The sequence below is a fragment of the Carcharodon carcharias genome, chromosome 10, assembly GCF_017639515.1.
Source record: "Carcharodon carcharias isolate sCarCar2 chromosome 10, sCarCar2.pri, whole genome shotgun sequence".
Classification (NCBI taxonomy): domain Eukaryota; kingdom Metazoa; phylum Chordata; class Chondrichthyes; order Lamniformes; family Lamnidae; genus Carcharodon; species Carcharodon carcharias.
This window is the reverse complement of record NC_054476.1, coordinates 35293529-35314544: the sequence shown is the minus strand read 5'-3', so window position 1 is coordinate 35314544 and position 21016 is coordinate 35293529. Positions and strand designations below refer to the sequence as shown.

The window sequence follows — 21016 nt, the reverse complement described above, 5'->3', positions numbered from 1 at the left end:
CCTGCTGAATAGTCCTAGCATTTTCATTTTATTGCGGATTTCCCAGCAGCTGTAGCATTTTGCTTTCATAAAACCTTTGAGCAGCCATAACTGAGTTCTCTATTGTGGTTGCTGTACTGTTAATTTGCTTTTGCCTTTATCCAAGTTCACTTTTATGCCATCCCACCCGCCCTTCTCCCCTTCTTTCAGGTGGCAACGCTCACCTAGGCATCGACATGATTGAGGATCGTTCATCTAGCAGTCCCAGCAATGATGAAGCAGCCATGGCAGTGATCATGAGCCTTCTGGAGGCAGATGCAGGGCTGGGTGGTCCGGTTGATTTTAGCGACTTGCCGTGGCCCCTCTGAACAGTGTGTTACGTTGGCAGCCCAAGTAGTTTATATGAAGAAGACTGCGTTCATGTAAACACTGATGGAGCCACTCATCGGGCTTATTGCCAATGTGTGTGTGTCTGCGTGTTGCTTTGACTTGCATGTAGCTGAGACACGTGTGTGGATCCCACAAAAATGCCTCACCCCAATCCATTGCGTCTATGAAGCAAGTTGCTATGTTAACGTTGAAATACTGGTGAGTTTAAGCTTGATTTAAAAAACAATTGAACAGAAGCACTTTCTGGAGCTTAACTTTGCAATGTTTTTTTTAATAAACACTAGATTCCCAATGTGTGTAATCTTCTCTTCAAAACTAATTGTTAAAATTTGGTTTTTATTCTTGCATCGCTTTGTCCAAAGTATATATACATATATTTATTGTATTAGTTATGAAATGCAGTTTCAAAACTGCAGAGTTGATCTTGTTTGCCATTTGTACAGTTTTTTTTTACAGAAATCACTTTGTACAGAGAGAAATGCTGTCTTAAAACCTTAACCTAAGTTAATATATTTGTATATACTATGTAAACTGGATTTGTACTGATGTTCTGTCCCCTCTTATCCCATAATAGACAAGACCTTGATTTTATGTACATTAAATTCATTTTAATTTATTCCTTAAGCCATATTACCCCTGCTTGAAGTGTGTCTGCTATTGCATGACTTGTACCTCTTTATCCAATGCATTGGGCGGTATCCCACAGGATTGTACACCTGCATGCAAGTGCACAGCTTTACACTGCTTTTTAACTTTTTCAACGTATTTTTAAAAAGCTAAGCATCTAATAAAGAAAACAGACCATTTACAGAGATCGCAGATGAAGATTTTTATGCAGAGAGTTGAGGCAAAGACTACAACAAACGTGCGTTTCTGGAATTGTAAACTGAATAGATTTGTTTTACGGCAAGAATGAGAGCGCATAAGAATTGCTACGCAAACAAGACCAAGGCCTGACTAATTTGCCACATAATACAATGATGGGAGTTTCAAAATACTTAACCCTCAAATCTCTTATGTTCCTCTAATTCAGCAAGCCTGATTTTCATTGCTCCAATATTGGGCCTGTTTTGGAATTCTCTCCCTAGACCTCACTGTCCTCTTTTAAGATGCTCCTTAAAAGATCTCTGACCAAGCTTTTGGTTACCTGTCCTATTACTGGTATCTCCTTATGTGAATCAGTGTCATATTTTATTTAATAATGCTCTTATGGGGTTTTAAAAGGTGCTAAATAAATTGAAGTTATTAACTAACCACAGCAATTAATCTGTAGTCGACAACAGATCCATGTGATGAGGAAAACCCTACCCAGTGGAAGGAGTGTTTTGGGAACCTGTCCCTCCCAAGAACACGCTTGGCAGCTGGGCTTCAACATTACCTCATTAGTTATAAAGCACTTTGGGATGTCCTGAAGTTAAAAGAAAAAAGCCTTTTTGTAGTAAGTATACTTCACCGAGACACTCCATATACAGTAGTGAGGGAGGTTGTTGATGAATGAAAAGGTGTATTTGAACTCGTGCCAGCTGTGCCTATAGGATAGTTTATAGGGACTTGTCAAATTAGGTAAAAAGTGAAATTTGTTAATTTTCAAATGTGATAATTTATGGAAACTTGTCAATTTAGTTATATTACACTTCAATGAAATTAAGGAACTTGCTTGCTGAGATTAAGTAAGAAGATTAAGGGATGTTTAATTGGATTTTCCAACAGTGGATAATGTATATGGTTAATCGGATTTTCTGAAATTACAAACATGGCTACATTTCAAAATGTTAAACACTTCAGGACATCATTAGGCGGTGAAGGGTGCTACAGAAATGTAAGACTAAGGGACATATTGTATTATTACCGAAGCATGCCAGTTCCTTGAATCTTTCCTGACATGTACGAGAAAACCAATCCTGTTAAAGACAACTCATTTGCAAACAAGGGTACAGAGTCAACACTTGGAAATTAATATAGGTTGTGTGCACTGTTTATAAATTAGTCAAATGTCTCAACTCCAGATTCAATGTTACCATGAAAATTAATGATGCAGGTTCTTAGCAAGGTAGCCATCTGGTTTCTATGTCTGGCTTGTATTTATATAGATCACCTAATTATTGAGGTAAACCTACCTCTGACATGTATTCTCTTCAAAACAATGTGCTTCATGGATTTTTTGAGAAATTAAAACCACCATCAACCATGGCTTAGCTGATAGAACTTTTGCCTGAGTCAGAAGGTAGTGGATTCAAAACCTTGAGCACTTCATACCACTGTATGAAGTACTAGTTTGGACTGAGGGAAAGCTGCACTGTCTGGGGTATTGTTTTGGATAATATGTTTAATTGAGGTCCCATCTGCTGACTTCAGTGGACATAAAAGGTTGTTGTCCTAGTTTGAAGAGCAGGGGAGTTCTCACAGGTTAGGGAATAAAAATAAGGGAGGCTTCTGTCCAGACTATTGGGGGTTGTGTGTAGGGGAGAAAACTGACCTGTACAATCAGGGCAGCTAATTACCCTGCCCTCAACCAATATCACTAAAACAGATCTTATCATTTTCACACTTTGCTTGTGTGGGATGTCCTTGTGACGAGAAAAAGCAAACTGAAGTTACTGGAAGGGCCCACGGAAACCCATTTAAGAAAATTTCACAAAAAAGGACAAATGCTTGTGATGTTTATTTATATAATCATTCATCAGCTGTTAGAAATACAAGGAACACTCCTGCAACATGTACATATACTTCAGAAAATTAAAAGACTTCAAAATGGCTCCACTGGACAGCAATAACCTCTGGCATACAGCAATACCTAGAATATATACTTTATACCCCACACCAACCTGAAGAGCAAGTACTTTGAACCACCAGGGTTAATTTGGTGTGCAAGATCTGAACATTCCCTTTCACTAAACTGTCACCACACGTTGTGTTGAGTGTGCTGCGCCAGCAGAAATTTAATTGCATTTCACGGAACACTTGGCTAAAAGACAAGTACAGACCAAAGCCATTCCCCGATACGTAGCACCTAGACTGCAACAGCCTTTTTAAGTAACGGTGTGCATTTAAAAATAAGAATGTGGAGGAAGAAGAAACAACAGCAAAGGCATTCCTCTCCCTTCTTCCCAACACCAAAAGCCATTTACTTTTGGCAATGTAGATGATAAAAAAAAAAGTTTAACTTAAGACGTGTAGCAGGTCACTTGGTTGTGATCATACTTTGTTCATATTGGTGTATGATGCTGACACACTGTCTTGCACAGAAACGCATCAGGACGACGTCAATCACCAGCAGCATGCTTAACAGCCTCCTCTTCCCCCCCACCCCCATCACACGCATTGTCAGACAGCTGGGGGTTGGGGGTCAAGCTCCAGGTCGTTACTGCTGTTGGCAGGGTGGTTGGGCAGAACATCCAGCTCGTCCACCTGTGGCGTTGGGTGCATGACCACCAGCTGGTCCTGTGGGATATCCGCTGCTGCTGCCGCCAGGTTGGTAATGGACTTGCTCTTCACACACTGGAAATCGACATGGCGGCTCTTGCCCTCTTCCTTCTCCCAGGACATCCTGATGAATGGTCGCTGGACATAGTTGTAGATGACCTCAGGCCGGCCACCCGGCCTTTTTTTTACCTTCTCCTTGTACGTGGGGTAACCTGAACAACACAGAGGCATTACTGGAACCAAGAACAAAGCAGATGGCACAAACAGACTTTCCTAGGTTGAGGGCCTTTTGAATCTTGAAAGCAGTGGAAGGGGCGGTGGGGGGGGGGAGGAGGAGCGAGAAGCAGAAGGAAGTAAAAGTCAGTGAAAGAGGCAAGGGGAAACAATTATTAGAGGTTGCGGGGTAGTGGACCTCAATGCCTTTTACATTCTTAGAATTCCCCAAAGTATCAGAAAGGGCAGCTACTGTTGCAGGAATGATCAGTTAATCACTTTTGGTGACATTGCTTGAGGGATAAATATTGGTTGGGACAGTGGAGAGAACTCCCCTGTTCCTATTTGAATAGTCACATGGGATCTTTTACCTCCCTAAAGGGTGGATGGAAACTCATTTTAATATCCCATTCAAAAGACATGCTCCTAGCCAAACTGTTCCAGTACATTTACAACACTGGCACTACCCAACAACATAGAAAATTAAAACAGAATTACCTGGAAAAACTCAGCAGGTCTGGCAGCATTGGCGGAGAAGAAGAGTTGATGTTTCGAGTCCTCATGACCCTTTGACAGAACTAGGTAAATCCCAGGAAGGAGTAAAATATAAGCTGGTTTAAGGTGGTGGTGGGGGAGGGTTGGGTGGGGGGAGAGAAGTGGAGGGAGTGGTGTGGTTGTAGGCAAAAGCAGTGATAGAAGCAGATCAAAAGATGTCAGACAGCAGAACAAAAGAACACATAGGTGTCGAAGTTGGTGATATTATCTAAACGAATGTGCTACATTGGAGAGACCAAACGTAAACTGGGCGACCGCTTTGCAGAACACCTGCGGTCTGTCTGCAAGAATGACCCAAACCTCCCTGTCGCTTGCCATTTCAACACTCCACCCTGCTCTCTTGCCCACATGTCTGTCCTTGGCTTGCTGCATTGTTCCAGTGAAGCCCAATGCACACTGGAGGAACAACACCTCATCTTCCGACTAGGCACTTTACAGCCTTCTGGACTGAATATTGAATTCAACAACTTTAGGTCTTGACCTCCCTCCTCCATCCCCACCCCCTTTCTGTTTCTTCCCCCTTCCTTTTGTTTTTTTCCAATAAATGAAAATAGATTTTTCTTTTTCCCATCTATTTCCATTATTTTAAAATATTTTTAAATCTTTTATGCTCCCCCCACCCCCACTAGAGCTATACCTTGAGTGCCCTACCATCCATTCTTAATTAGCACATTCGTTTAGATAATATCACCAACTTCGACATCTGTGTTTTCTTTTGTTCTGCCGTCTGTGACATCTTTTGATGATCTGCTTCTATCACTGCTTGTTTGTCCCTACAACCACATCACCCCCCTCCACTTCTCTCCCCCCCACCACCTTAAATTTTACCCTTTCCTGGGATTTACCTAGTTCTGTCGAAGGGTCATGAGGACTCGAAACGTCAACTCTTTTCTTCTCCGCCGATGCTGCCAGACCTGCTGAGTTTTTCCAGGTAATTCTGTTTTTGTTTTGGATTTCCAGCATCCGCAGTTTTTATTTTTGTTTTTAACATAGAAAATTACCCAGTCATGTCCTGACCACAAAAAGCACAAAGACAAATTCGAACGTCCAATTACTGCCTCATCAGTCTCTGCTCGATCATCAGCAAATTGTTGTCAATAGTGCCATCAAGTAACACTTAACAATAATGTGTTCACCAATCTCAATGAGATCAGGCAGGAAGGGGAAATAGTGTTTGGCTAATTTATTCGTTTTTTGTGGAAGTAACAAGCAATGTGGATAAAAGGGATGTGGATGTGCTATTCTTAGATTTCTAGAAAGCATTGAACAAGGGTGCCATTTCAAATGTTACTGCATGGATAGAAGATTGTTAGTGAACAGGAAACAGTAGGATAAACAGGTCATTTTCAGGTTGGAAAGGTGTAATGAATGGAGTGCCACAGGGATTAGTACTGAGCCTCAAATATTTACAATCTAAATTATGTGGATGACAGAATCAAATGCATGGTTGCTAAAATTGCTGATGACAAAGACAAGTAAGAAAGCTAGATTACATCCTCTTCACAAATTCTATATCCCTTTGCAGACTCCTTAAGTGAGTGAGCAAAAATTTGGCAGATGTAGTATTAAGTGGGATAATGTGAACTTGTGCATTTTGGCATGAAGAATAAAAAAAGCAGCATATTATTTAAATGGGGAGAAATTACAGAAGAGGGATCTGGGTGTTCTGGTACATGAATCTCAAAGTTAATATGCAGGTACAGCAACTGATTAGAAAGGCAAATGAAGTTGTCATTATTGCAAGGGGAATGGAGTATAAGAGTAGGGATGTTTTTCCATATATATATAGCATACTGGTGAGACCACATGTAGAGTATTGCATATAGTTTTGGTCTAATTTTTAAAAAAAAGGATATAATTGCATTAGCAGTTCTGAGAAAGCACACTTGACTGATTCCTGGGATGAGGGGTTGATCCTATGAGAAAAGGTTGGACCTGTATCCAGTGCAGTTTAGAAGCATGAGAGGTGATCTTATTGAAACAAGATCGTGAGGGGATTTGACAGCATGGGTGCTAAGATGTTTCCCCTTGTGGAATAGACAAGAACTAGGGGACAGTATAAAAAATAAAGGGTCACCCATGTAAGACAGATGTGGAGAATTTTTTTCTCTCTGTGGACTGAGTCTGTGGAACTCTCTTCCCCAGACAGCTGTGGAGTCATTGAAAATTTTTAGGTTCAATTAGGACAGATTCTTGATTGACAAGGGAGTCAAAGGGTATAGGAGGTAGGAAGGAAAGTGGAGGTACAGTCAGATCAGCCATGATGTTACTGAATGACGGAGCAAGCTTGAGGGACCGAATTGCCTTACTACTGTTCCTAATTTGTATGTTCTGCCAGGGTCACTCAGCTTCAGGCATCATTACAGCCCTGGTCCAAACACAACCAAAAGAGCTGAATTCCAGAGGTGAGATGAGAGTGACTGCCCTTGATATTGAAGCAGCATTTGACTCGGTGTGGCACCAAGGAACCGCAGCAAAACTGAAGTCAATGGGAATCAGGGGAAACTCTCCACTGGTTGGAAGTCCTACCAGGGCAATGGAAGATGGTTGCCCTTGGTGGAGGCCATTTTCTTCACCTCAGGACATCCTCAGGCTAGTGTCCTAAGCCCAACTACGGTTAGCTGCTTCATTAATGGTTAGAGTATTATAAAGGATGTAATAGCAGAACATTTAGAAATGCATAATATAATCAAGCAGAGTCAGCATGGCTTAAGGGGAAATCATGTCTGATAAATTTATCAGAATTCTTTGAGGAGCTAACAAGCAGGATAGATAAAGGAGAGTCAGTAGATGCAATATATTTGGATTTCCAAAAGGTGTTCCGAAGGTACCGCACATAAGGCTACTTAATCAGATAAGAGCCCATGGTGTTGGGGGTAGTATATTAGTATGGGCAAAGGAATGGCTAACCAATTGAAGACAGAGTTGGGATAAAGGGGTCATTTTCAGGATGACAACCTGTAACTAGTGGAGTGCCACAGGGATGAATGCTGGGGCCACAATTATTTACAATATGTATTAATGATTTGGATAAGGAAAGTGAATATATTATTGCCAAGTTTGCAGATGACACAAAAATAGGTGGGAAGGCAAGTGATGAGGATGACACAAAGAGTCCACAGAGGGATACAGACAGATTAAGTGAGAGGGCAAAAACTTGGCAGATGGAGTATAATGTGGGAAAATGTGAGGTGGTGCACTTTGGCAGGAAGAATAGAGGAGCTGAATATTATTTAAATGGAGAAAGACTGCAGAAGGCTGCAGCACAGAGGGATTTAGGGGTCCTTGTACATGAATCACAAAAAGCTAACATACAAGTTCAGCAGGTAATATGGAAGACAAATGGAAACTTGGCCTTTATTTCAAAGGGAATGGAGTATAGAAATAGGGAAGTCTTGCTAAAACTATACAAGGCACTAGTTAGACCACATCTAGAATACTGTGAACTGTTTTGGTCCCCTTATCTAAGGGAAGAGATATTAGCATTGGAGGCAGTCCAGAGAAGGTTCACTAGGTTGAGGTCGGGTTATGGAGGATTTTCTTATGAGAGGTTGAGTAGGTTGGACCTGTACTCATTCGAGTTTAGAAGAATAAGAGGTGACCTTACTGAATTAATATATATTGTAAACGTACAAGAGACTTGACAGGGTAGATGCTGAGAGGTTGTTTCCCATTGTGGGAGAATATAGGACCAGAGGGCATAAACTCAGAGTAAGGGATCACCCATTTCAGAGAGATGAGAAGGAATTTCTTCTCTTAGAGGTAGTGAATCTGTGAAATTCTTTACTGCAGAGGGCTGTAGAGGCTGGGTCATTAAGTATATTCAAGGCTGAGATAGACAGATTTTTAATCAATAAGGGAATCAACGGTTATGGGAAAATGCAAGAAAGTGGGAGTTGAGGATCATCAGATCACAGCCATGAAATCATTAAATGGCAGAGCCGACTCGATGGGCCGAATGGCCTACTTCTGTTCCTACATCTTATGGTCTTATGGGCCTTCCCTCCATCATAAAGTCAGAACTGGGACGTTTGTTGATGACTGCACAGCACTCAATTAAATAGTTTTTTTTTAATTCATTCAAGGGATGTGAACATCGCTGGCAAGGCCAGAATTTATCGCCCATCCCTAACTGCCCTTGAGAAGGTGGTGGTGAATATAGGTATGTCCATAGTGCTATTAAGGAGGGAGTTCCAGGATTCTGACCCAGCAACAGTGAAGGAATGGCAATATATTTCCAACTCAGGATTGTGTGGCTTGGAAGGGAGCTTCCAGTTGGTGGTTTCAATGCATCTGCTGCCCTTGTCCTTCTAGATGGCTGTGGGTTTGGAAGGTGCCATCTAAGGAGCCTTGGTAAGTTCCTGCAGTGCAAGTTGTAGATGGTAAACACTGCTGTCACAGTGCATCGGTTGTGGAGGGAGCAAATGTTTTGGATGGGGTATCAATCAAGCTGGCTGCTTTGTCCTGGATGTTTGTCCTGCTTTGAGTGTTGTTGGAGCTGCACTCATCCAGACAAATGGAGAGTATTCCATCACACTCCTAACTTGTGCTTTGTCGCTGGGGGACAGGCTTTGGGGAGCCAAGAGGCGAATTATTTGCTGCAGGGCTCCTAGCCTCTGATCTGCTCTTGTGGCCACAGTATTTATGTGGCTAGTTCAGTTTCTGGTCAATGGTAACTCCCAGGATGTTGATGGTAGGGGATTCAGTGATGGCAATGTCATTGAATGTCAAGGTGCAATGATTAGATTCTGTCTTCTTGGAGATGGTCATTGCCTAGTACTTGTGTGGCATGAATATAACTTGCCACTTGTAAGTCCAAGCCTGGCTATTGTCCAGATCTAGCCGCAAGTTGATTGGATAGCACTGGTGGAGTCCAGAGCAAGGGGGCATAACCTTAAAATTAGGGCTAGGCTATTCAGGGATGTTGTCAGGAAGCACTTCTTCACACAAAGGGCAATGGAAATCTAGAACAATCTACCCCCAAAAATTGTTGAGTCTGGGGGTCAAATTAAAATTACAAAGGAGAGACTGATAGATTTTTGTTAGGCAATTAAGGTTCACAGAACCAAGGTGGGTAAAAGGAGTTAAGATACAGGTCGGCCATCATCTAACTGAAGGGTCTACTCCTGTTCCTAAGTTCCTAGCACAGGGTTCACTTTTACAGATCTGTCACAAGACTGATGTTTGTGCAGAGGATTCTCTTGCTGCATTTAGAGACATAGCAGTGGCAATATAGCCCATCAATCCCGGGTGGACTACTGGATAGATGATGGTTTTTGACAGCCGGGTTCAAATCCGGCTGAAACTGATGAGATAAAAAAAACCCATGTAAGCTGGTGGGATGGGTTGAAGGAGTCTCAGAGCAGTTTCTCGAGGATGTGGGCCTGTAACATTTAGCTGTCACAGATGGGCAATCTCTCCAAGGTCACAGCAAGACTGATGCGGGAAGAGTTGAGTACTTTTTTTCTCTGTTTGACTCTGCTTGATACCGGGAGTTTAATGCTGATACAAGCACCTGAGATAGGAGTTCCATTACCAAGCATTAACATCTCTCACCTTGAGACACTTAATATAAAATGCTCCAGATTGTGGACTACACCCTAGCTAGCTAACATTCACATTTCTACTGAAGGTATACACTGAGTGCTGATTCACCAAGCACCTTCAAGAAGGGGTGTGCTGGACAGGCTCATGGCTGGGGCAGGAGATCATATCATACATGAGGTAGGTACCAAATAATAGATCATGGCCAAAGCAGTAACCTTGGCTAGTCTCAATTGTCGAGGAAGGTCAGAGACAAATTTATCAATTGTTCTCTTCCCCCACCACCCCACACCTATCTCCCTAATTGGCCTTCTGTTTTTTGATCTGGATTGATTTCCTCTCCCAGGAGACTGCATGCCACCTTGAGAGGGTGGGCGATGAAGTGTCTCTTGATATGACGTGCAAGGCATTCCAACTATATGCAAAAGCCTGCATGGAGCTGGTTTTGTCCTGACCAATATTTTCTATGTTTCATGGAGACACTCCATCGCATTAGGGGAGTAAATGCTGCTGGAGGCAAAAGTCTGGAATAGAACAAATTTGCTCATGTTTATCAATTGTCAAGAATCCTTCAGTTGAATGAATCTGAGTCAATATCATAAGTGTGTACCAGACTGGTAATATCAGCTGCATTTACAAGGTGTTGGTGCTTCTTCTGAAATTGCACAGACCCGAGAATGTAAATAATACATAATGTAGGTCCCAGGGTGGCAAAGTACCAGAAGCAGCTAGATATTCAGTGTGCTAAATAACCTGACCAATACAACCAGGGCATCAGCCAACACACCTCACTCACATAGTACATTAAATATAAAGAAGTGATTTAAGTTCCACAGAAAAACATATTGTTAAACTTCACCCTGTAATGCACTTTACTCCCAAGTTTCCCAAGTACTTACCATTACGTATAAAGTTTATTCAATGATATCTAGGCAAAAACAGAGCTTACCTTCAATACCCAATCTGATCTTCTTCAATCCTCGCTCTTTTAGAACAGTCTTGGCTACGTCTCGGTTCTCGATATATTTGAAGAATCGGTATAACTTTGTACTGTAAATAACTTGGAAAACAAGACTGACATTACCACAACTTTGATAAGGAAATGTGTTAGATTCATTTCTGTTTATTTTCTTTGTAGTCCATTTAACAGGTTCAGAAGCATCAAGTCACTCCTAAATTATAGCTTCCATGTTTCGCAAAAGCACATTAAGTTCTAATACTTGCTGTCTGGGATCAGACAAAAGAGGTGTCCTAAGCAGAGAAACCAGAGAGCTCAGGGGAAATATAGTAAATAAATAATGGGGAGGAAGGAAAAAGGGTCCATTGGTGTGTGTGCCTATGGGTCTGTGTGAAGGACACACAAAGCTGCAGGATGCATTGAGTGCACATACCAGCATTGCTCTCTGATAAGTTTTTTTTTGTCCAATTTGCCTCAGTATTGTCTACTTTATTAAACAATCATTGGGTTTTCAAAAAAAAAGACAATTGCCACAGAATGCTTGGCACAGTCCCAAACTAGATCCAGTGTGGTAAATGATGGGTTGATAGCAGGGAACTTAAATAGGAAAATTAACCTTTGGTAAAGAGTCTTTCATCACTCTTTGTTGTCCCAAGATAGCCTGTTCAACTAGCTGCCAGGGGCAATGCATGAATGGCTGCCCAGCTGAAGCAAAATTTAAAGAGTAAGATGCAAACTGGTATGATAACTGTGGCATATGGGTCCTCTGTGATTAATGAAGATCTGCCTGGCTAAGCTTTAGAATCATACAGCACAGGAGGCTGCCATTGGGCCTGTGCCCTCTTTGGCAGAGCTATCTAACTAATCCCAGTCACCTGCCCTTTCTCCATAGCCCTGTAATTTTTTTTTTCCTTCAAGTATTCATCCAATTCTCTTTTGAAAGTTACTATCGATTTTGTTTCCACTGGTGCATTTCAGATCACAACAGCTCACTGTGTAAAAATAATGTTCCTTCATGTCTCCTCTGGTTCTTCTGCCAATTATCTCAAACCTGTGCCCTCTGGTGACAGACCTTTCTCGCACTGGAAACTTCGAGCCTCTGTACTCATCAACAATCCCAGCTACAAAATGGGTTGATTTTTACATATTCTACCTTACACGATATTAGCAGTTATGCCTCAACTGTATCACTGGATACTGCCGGATCTGAATGTTGGGGGTTCAACAACAACTTGCATTCTCGCATTTATATGGCATCTTTAATGTGGTAAAACATCCCAAGGTGGTTCACAGGAGTGTTATCAAACAAAATTTGACATTCAACAACATAAGGAGATATTAGGGCAAGTGACCAAAACTTTTGTTAAAGATATAGGTTTTACAAAGTGTCTTAAAGGGAGGAGGGGCAGACAGGTTTAGGGAGGGAATTCCAAAGCTTAGTGCCCAGACAGATGAATGCATGGGCGCCAATGGTGGAGCAAAGAAAATGGGGATGCAACAAGTGGCCAGGGATCTCAGAGGACTGTAGGGCCTGACAGGGAAAGGCAAGGCCACACAGAGGGATTCTTAAATGTGGATCAGTTTTAAATAAGGCATTGGTGGAATGGGTTCCAGTGTAGGTCAGAAAGCACAGTGCAGTAACAACACTGTGTACATACGCATGTCCATGCCATGTGATTATCTTTTGGAATTTCACACTGCTCCTTCACCATTTCAAGTTGTGAATTTTTTTATGTTTTAGTTACTATAACATTGCTATTTATTTCCTTCTTCTGGCTACAGTCTCCCAGCTCCCTTATAAATGACCGCATGGCAGTATTCAAAGAGTAGAAACATTCTCCCTTGTGTCCTGGGGCCAATATTTATCCTTCAACCAACATTAAAAGATTAAAAGGTTATCTCCACCTATCACCGGCCCTCTATCCAGCTCTACTTGTCCCACACCCCCCTTAAACCAGCTTATATTTCACTTCTCTTCTATTTTTCCTTAGTTCTGTTGAAGAGTCATACGGATTTGACACATTAACTGTGTTCCTCTCCGCAGATTCTGTCAGACCTGCTGAGTTTTTCCAGGTATTTTTGTTTTTGTTTTGGATTTCCAGCATCTGCAGTTTTTTGCTTTTATATTAACAGATTAACTAGTATTATCACATTGTTATTTGCAGAATCTTGCTATGTGCAATTTGGCTGCTATATTTCCCTGTTACAACAATGACTATACTTTAAAAGCACTTTATTGGCCATAAAGTGCTTTGTGAAATCCTGAGGTCATGAAAATTACCATTGAAAGGGCAAGTCCTTTCTCTCTTTCACATGTAGGAGAGGATACATTCCACAAATCAGTGTGCAGCAATGCCATGTCACCTCTTGTTTAAAGATATTCTTAAATTTAGATTGGCCTATTTAGATCTGTTGGGTTTTGATTAGTGGGGGCAGGACAAAAGAAAAACTATTGTGATAAATAAATCTAAGTACTTAAGGTTGTATCCAAGAACTGAGCAGTCTTAACTCCAGACCAAGCAGAGGGTGGGTGACCAGATAGAGTTTGGGTGATAATGGACGCGTTTTAAGGTCAGATCAATAAATCCTTTGCTTGTCCCTTTGACAAATCCCAGAGCTGTTATGTAAGCTGGCACTATGATGCAGATCCCAATAGAAAGGCAATAGCTATTTTTGAACATTCAGAAAGATGCCCCCAGCAAGCAGCTTTCTCCTCAGAGACTGTAGCACAGCTCCTCTGATGATTGAACCTCAGCTCTTAGTTTATTACCAGGTGTAGTCACTTGGTTTTTAAAAGGGTTCTGTACTGACTGGCTGAAGATAAATAACCCTTCATCGCAACCCCACAAAGATACAGGTACTTAGCAAGGATCCAAAACACCAAGGTCAGCACAATCAGTTGCCTCTATGTTGTTCGAGAGGGACTTTCTGTAGCCGCAGAAACATACATCTACCATCTACTTTTATACATACAAGATCGAAACACAAAATCTAGACTGAAACTCCCTAGCAAGGGTATGCTGCATTCTCAGGAGGTGCTGTCTTGGATGAGATTTTAAACTGAGGCCTCATCTGCCCCAGGAGATGGATGTAAAAGATCACGTGGCACTATTTTGAGGAGGAGCACGCAAGTTCTCCCTGGTGCCCCAACCAATATTTATCCCTCAACTAACATAACCAAAACAAAGAGATTATCTGGTCATTATCACATTGCTCTTTCTGGGTCCTTGCTTTGTGCAAATTGGTTGTTCTGTTTCCTACATTACAACAGTGACTATAATTCAAGTAGTAATCATTGGCCGCAAAATGCTTTAGGACACCTGATGTTATAGAAGGTGCTATAAAAATGCAATTATTTCTGCTTTTTGTCTAACAGAACTCCCCTTGGAAATGGGAGTCTGCACACTCCATTGTTTTTAGATCAAGGTTACTGAAGTAGTTTATTAAACACTATTAAGCCAAAATAACACAAATGCCACTTCTCACTCCAATGCTGGGAGTAATCAAGAGGTTATATCTAGTGTTCTACTGTTAAACGATTAGATGAAACTTGCATAGAATTACACAATGTATAGCACAGAAACAGGCCATCCATTCCAACAAGCCCATGGCAGTGTTTATTTTCCCTTCAGACTCCTCCCGTCGTTCTTCACCTAATTCTCATCAGCAATACCCTCTACTCCCTTATCACTCATCTACTTATCCAGTGTTTCCTACATACATTCCTACATTACAGCCACTGAAGTACTTTTGAAATGAAGTGCTTTAAGATGTCCAGTGGCCACAAAACCACTTTCTTTTCTCTTAATGGTATCTATCCCATTTGCCTCAACCACTCTCTGTGGTAGCATGTTGTTCCACATTCTCACCACTCTCTGGGTAGAGAAGTTTTTTCTAAATTCCCACCTTGATTTTTTATATTCATGGCCTCTAGTTATGCTCTTCCTTGCAAGTGAAAACTTCAGTTTCTTTGCAGCAAACATGAAGGGAACTCTCCCGATGCCTGCACTCAGGATGGTCTTTACATTTCAGGATAAGTGAGTCCTTTGAGACTTAAGAATGTCTCGCACACAGGATTCATTACTTATTGACCGGGAAGAATCTGGTGTATAAATATTCTCTGCTCAGTTTTCTCCCCATCTTTCTGAAAAGGTACAAGGATCAGGTGGGTACAGTTTACCAAGCCTTTAGTACCGCAGATAAAAATGTTTCTTCACACAGGAGTGATGGGCCATTCCATAATGGGAAAGGTATCAGATTCTAAATTCACTCTGTCCACAGTTTCAGCAGGAAACACTGGACAGGATTCCCAGCCTGATGCTTCTTTCCTAGCTCAGGGGCATTGAGACTAATTACTGCCTCTTCAAATACTGCTCCAAATTAGCAAAGTACAACCTGGGAGCCAAACCTGGCAATCTCAGGTCCATACAGCCTTGTTATAAACCAGTGAAAGACATAACTGCATTTGATTTTAACATTCATGCTTAACAGGACGATTCCCAATTTACATTGTGTCCTACAGACTAACTCGCAACATGCTCAGGTGCATTTTAACAGCATAAAACAAGAACTATTAATTTAATCCACCACCATAGGGAACATCATCAGATAAGGCCCCAATACAGACAAGGAAAACAGGGAACCATTTGTGCTATTACACACATCTTTATTTACTAGGTTTATGAACCATTTCGCTCTCCTCTCCAGTTATCTGGACTACTGCTCCCTGAACCCCTAAATGGAGCCTGTGCTTAGTGTCCAAGTTTGTTTTGTGGCTTTTTCACTATATTGAGCAGAGAGAACCTCAGGCCAAGAGAGAGCATTGTAAACCAAATTCTGGCAAGATATGTGTTCCCCCAGAAGAATGAGAGAAATTTTGCATAGTTCAAAGTCACATAGCACAATAATCAATGGACACTGTACATGCCTATCTCCAAATAAGATGGATGAAATTTTAAAAACAGCAACAGTTATCCAAAAGTGTGCCCACGCACCAGCATGAAAGCTTCGGGTTATGCTGAGTGAAGCAAATGTCACTGGTATTAAAGTTCAGCAGCCTGTGGAGTGCTGCTACACAAAAACACAACAGATATTAATATGAAATACTATGGACTTCATTTGAATATGAAATATTTTTGCCCAAAAGCAATTGTTTGCAGCAAGTTGTTTTATGACTGTTTAACAGCTTTGAATAATGAAATGTGTGTAGTGGTGCACAAGCACGCACACATAAATAGACAAGGTTAAGACTGTGAATGTACCACAAAAATTATATACAAACATATGAAATAGGAGCAGAAGTAGGCCATTCGGTCCATCGAGCCTGCTCCACTATTCAATAAGAAATTGGTTGATCTGTTTGTGTTTTGAATTCCATATTCCCAAATACCCCTGCTAACCTTTGATTCCCTTGTCTAACAAGAATCTATCTATGCCTTAAAAATATTTTATGACCCCGCCTTCAGAGGCAGAGAGTTCCAAAGTTGCATAACATTAAGGAAAAATTTTTCCTTATTTGTCCTAAAAAGGCCACCCCTAATTTTAAAACAGTGCCCCTTAATTCTGGACTCACCCACCACAGGAAACATCCTTTCCATGTCCACCTTGTCAATGCTGCTCAGGATCTTATATACTTCATATCTCTATATAATATTCCACAAAATACTATATTGCCGTTCCTTCATTGTCGCTGGGTCAAAATGCTGGAACTCCCTTCCTAACAGTACTATGGATGTATCTACACCACATGGACTGTGGCAGTTCAAGGTGGCAGCTCACCACCAATGCTGGCCTTGCCAGTGATGCTCACATCCCATCCATGAATGAAAAAAAAATGTTAGTCTTGCAAAAAGCCATTCGAGTTTTAAAACTGAACATGAAAAAGGCCTACATCACCTTCCAAGGATCAACTAGAGGCAGGTAAATAAAGGCAGCCAGAGATCAAATTTCTAAAAATACCTTGTATTTATATAGTGCAAGATAATGTCTCATATGCTTCACCTTCACAGATTTATACATTTAAAGAAAAAAAGACTTGCACGGCTTCAGGATGCTCCAAAGCACTTTACAGCCAATTAAGTACTTCTGAAGTGTAATCACTGTTTTAATGTAGGAACTGCAGCAGCCACTTTGCACACAGCAAGCTCCCTAAAACAGCATTGTGATAATGGCCAGATCATCTATTTTGTGGGAAGTTGGGTGAGCAACTCCACTCTTTGAAAGAGTGCATTGAGATTTTGTACATATATCCAAGAGGGCTGACAGGGCTTCAGCTTAGCACCTTACGCGAAAGATGGCACCTCTAACAGTACAGCACCGGAATAAAATGTTACCATATGCAGTTAAGTCTCTTGAATGGAGCTTGAATCTACAACCTTTTAACTCAGAGGCAAAAATAATATCCACTGAACTACTATGACTAAGGATGATCGATGATGATACACAAGTTATCTGCACAAACGGGCGAAGCAACCCTTACCCCAATAGATAGCACCCTCAGCTCTGTATCACTAGAAACTGCCGAGACCTGTGGTAGGACAATGCTATACCAATTCAGCAATGCTTTGCTACCCCATTGTTCTAAAGAACACGGAGCCTCCTCACTGTGATCGGAAGCTTCTAAAGAAAATGGTGGTGAGCTATTAAACTAGGACTTTGAAAATCTTCAACGCAGGAATCCAAAAGATAACATGAACAAGGTTATCCAGGGCAAAAACAGAATTACCTGGAAAAACTCAGCAGGTCTGGCAGCATCGGCGGAGAAGAAAAGAGTTGACGTTTCGAGTCCTCACGACCCTTCAACAGTTCTGTTGAAGGGTCATGAGGACTCGAAACGTCAACTCTTTTCTTCTCCACCGATGCTGCCAGACCTGCTGAGTTTTTCCAGGTAATTCTGTTTTTGTTTTGGATTTCCAGCAGCTGCAGTTTTTTTTGTTTTTATCTCAAGGTTATCCAGGAGCTGAGAATTGCAAAAAAAAGTGGCAGATGAGATCAGCAATAAGAAATGTAAACAGCACACTTGAGTAAAAAGTTATGCCCTGAAATGTGCTTTTAAAGAGTTATCATGCAATAAAATTACATGGATGTACAAAACTCCAAGATTAATGTACTGGAAATATACAGCATCAAACTGACAGCTTACTTTGTGAATATTCCTCTCCCATCTGCGGTGGATACTCCTCATCCCAGTCAACCACATCATCATCGGTTAATACTACAATGTGGCACTCTCGGTCACCACTCTGGGCGCTGGCCACCATCAGTGGAAGAATCATTTCCTCCAGGTAAGATTCAAACTGTTTGCGTGCTCCATCGTTGGAGAGTTCGTGCATGAGAGCACCTTAAATTAAAACAAAAGCCCATTTAATATCTCAGAGTTCTACTGGAATTGCAATGGCAGAACTGAAGACATAATCCCAGTTTCTTATCATGAGAGAAATCGACCAGTGTCAGTTACTTGACTTTGTTGTTCTTGTCCAAACACCGAAGAGCAGAGATCTTTCCCATTCTCAGAACAGGAAGATCGCTCCTGTATGTATATTGATTGCTTTTGACGTGGCACAATTAGAGCCTCAATGGACTTGAGTCTTCTGAGCAAGGGGTGATTGGAATAGTGAGTGGCTAGCACTGATTACACTGATGTACAACCTCCGCCTTTGCCCCAAACACACAAAAATGCTCCGTCCCTAAAGTTTTATCCCCATTGCTCCACTACACACCCCCTCTCCCTCCACCACCCTCACCCCAGTCCTGATCAGGGTGCAAAGGCAGCTTTGATTGATTGCTGGTTTCCAAACCAGCGAGTAGCCTGTTCAGGTCCTCCACACCTAGAGATGCTTCAAGAGCTGACGCGAACAAGTTTTAAAATCATTTAATAATACCGTTAAACTTCAGTCAGTTTGTGAAGGAAACCATCTTGTCAATACCGTTATTCAGTTTTATTCACAAAAGTGAGACATTACAAATCTATAGTTCCTAATTCTACGACGACCACCAGTGTCAATAAGTGTTTATTTATGTATGCACAAATAATTATCCAATGAGTGCCCCCAAACTGCATACATTTAACCTTAATTTACAGAACTAAAAGATGCAACACAGAAGGCCATTCAGCCCATTCTGTTTAAGCCAGTTCTTTGAGTTACCTAATTGGTTACACTCCTCTGCCCTTTCCCTATAGCCCTTCAATTTTTACCCCCTTCTTGTATTCATCCAACTCCCTTTTGAAAGTTACAACCAAGTCTTCTTTCACTTTTTCAGGCAGTGCATTCAGATCACAATTTACACCAAAAAAAATCTTATCTCGCCTGTGGTTCTTTTGGCAATAGACTTAAACTTATGCTCTGTGGTTACAGACCCTGCTGCCATAGTTCCACCTTTTGTCAAAACCCCTTATGAGTTAGAATACTCTTATCAGGTGTCCTCATATTCTCTGCTCAAAAATTATAAGATACCATTTACTTTGTGATTAATTCTCAATTAAAATCTCAGCTTCTCTAGTCTCTCCACATACCTGAAGTCCGTCTTCTCTGGTACCATTCCAGTAAACCTCCTCTACACCCTCTCCAAGACCTTGACATTTTTCCTAAAGTGTGGTACCCAGAATTGGGCCTAATATTCTAGCTGGGGCCTACCCAGTTTTTTTTTTTTATAAAGATTCAACATAATTTCATTGCTTATATGCTCTATTCCTCTACTTATAAAGCCAAGGTTCCCAAATGTTTCTTTTGAATAGCCTTCTCAACTTGTCCTGCCACCTTAAGATTTGTGTACTTACACCCCAACGTCTTTCTGTTCCTGCGCTTTCTTTAAAATTTTACCAGTTGTTTATATTGCCTCTCCTCATTCTTCTTACCAATTTTGAAATTGGTTTTTAGAACCAGCATGCAAACATAATTGAAATTGGGCAGGAGGTTGCTAAAAGGAGCTCTATCACAGACCAACATTTACGTCTAGGCCTGATAGTACTCAGGAACCAGGGAGAAAATCTTAGGACGGTTACAGCACAGGAGGGGGGTCACTCGATCCGTCAAGTCCATGCCTGTTCTCTCCAAGACCAGTTCAGCTAGTCTCACTTCCCTGCTCTCTCCCATAACCCTGAAACATTTTTCAGTGCTAAATAATTGTCTTTCAGAAGCCACAAATGAATCTGCCTCCACCACGCTCTCAAATCCCGCTGTTCCCATTAAAATTGTAATCTTTGGTTTATATTACCTCCCCTGGTTTTCCAGCAAAAGTCCTACAAGTACATCACAAATGAATCAAAAACTATTTTAAAAGTTTTCAATAAGAGCCTAAAAGCTTCAACATTCAGTCCAACAGTTCGTCACACTCCCAATTACCACTTCTATGAGGAAAAAGGGAGGGACAGGGATTCACTGGATAGCTCCTTTGAAAAGCCTTCACAGGCAGCATGGGTCAGCTGGCCTCTTTTGTGTGGTAGATTCTACTGTATTATGTATTCCACATTAAACAATGTTGTCATTATTAAATATCTCCCTTGATTCTTCATTATGACTGACAATATAAGACTGGAAATATTTTAAGCTTTCCCAAGATACAGTTGACATACTTACTGAGATCTCTGCATTTGATGGTACTGTAATCAAAGGAGATGCAGAGGTAGTCACAAGCTTCTCTCAGTTCAGGTATTGAGATTCCATCGGGACAGCGGATTATACCAGTCTTGTAGTAATCCTGAAAACAAATCCAAAATTTACAGACAGGAATTGAAACTGATTCATTACAGTGCCAGAAAAGGTAAGAGAGATTTTTGCTACCTGAAGCAATTATCAAATGGTACATCGAAGAACCCACATAGCAGTCAGATTGTTAGAAATTGTGCTGAAAACTGCAGAAAACAAAGCATACCCAAGGTGATGTTTACAAGCGTTGTAAAGCTACACATCCCAGTTGTAGTTCTTGAGGAAAATTGTTCTATAGCAGTTGAAAGTC

General features: G+C 41.2%; 2 protein-coding genes across 9 annotated transcripts in view; one reads left to right on the top strand and one right to left on the bottom strand.

The window, feature by feature from the left end:
* Positions 1-1177, top strand: part of LOC121283020 (aryl hydrocarbon receptor nuclear translocator-like protein 1) — a 54299-nt gene extending 53122 nt beyond the window's left edge. For all 3 annotated transcript variants that reach the window (XM_041196928.1, XM_041196927.1, XM_041196929.1), the window contains one exon: positions 190-1177. In XM_041196928.1, coding sequence (XP_041052862.1) covers positions 190-347 — 158 coding nt within the window. In that variant the 3' untranslated portion in view covers positions 348-1177. The remainder of the gene's footprint in view (positions 1-189) is intronic.
* A 1839-nt stretch (positions 1178-3016) lies between these two features.
* Positions 3017-21016, bottom strand: part of btbd10b (BTB (POZ) domain containing 10b) — a 102954-nt gene continuing 84954 nt past the window's right edge. For all 6 annotated transcript variants that reach the window (XM_041196932.1, XM_041196930.1, XM_041196931.1 and 3 more), the window contains 4 exons: positions 20638-20758; positions 18204-18401; positions 11054-11164; positions 3017-4004 (listed from right to left, as the gene is read on the bottom strand). In XM_041196932.1, the coding sequence (XP_041052866.1) occupies positions 3694-4004; positions 11054-11164; positions 18204-18401; positions 20638-20758 (741 nt within the window). In that variant the 3' untranslated portion in view covers positions 3017-3693. The remainder of the gene's footprint in view (positions 4005-11053; positions 11165-18203; positions 18402-20637; positions 20759-21016) is intronic.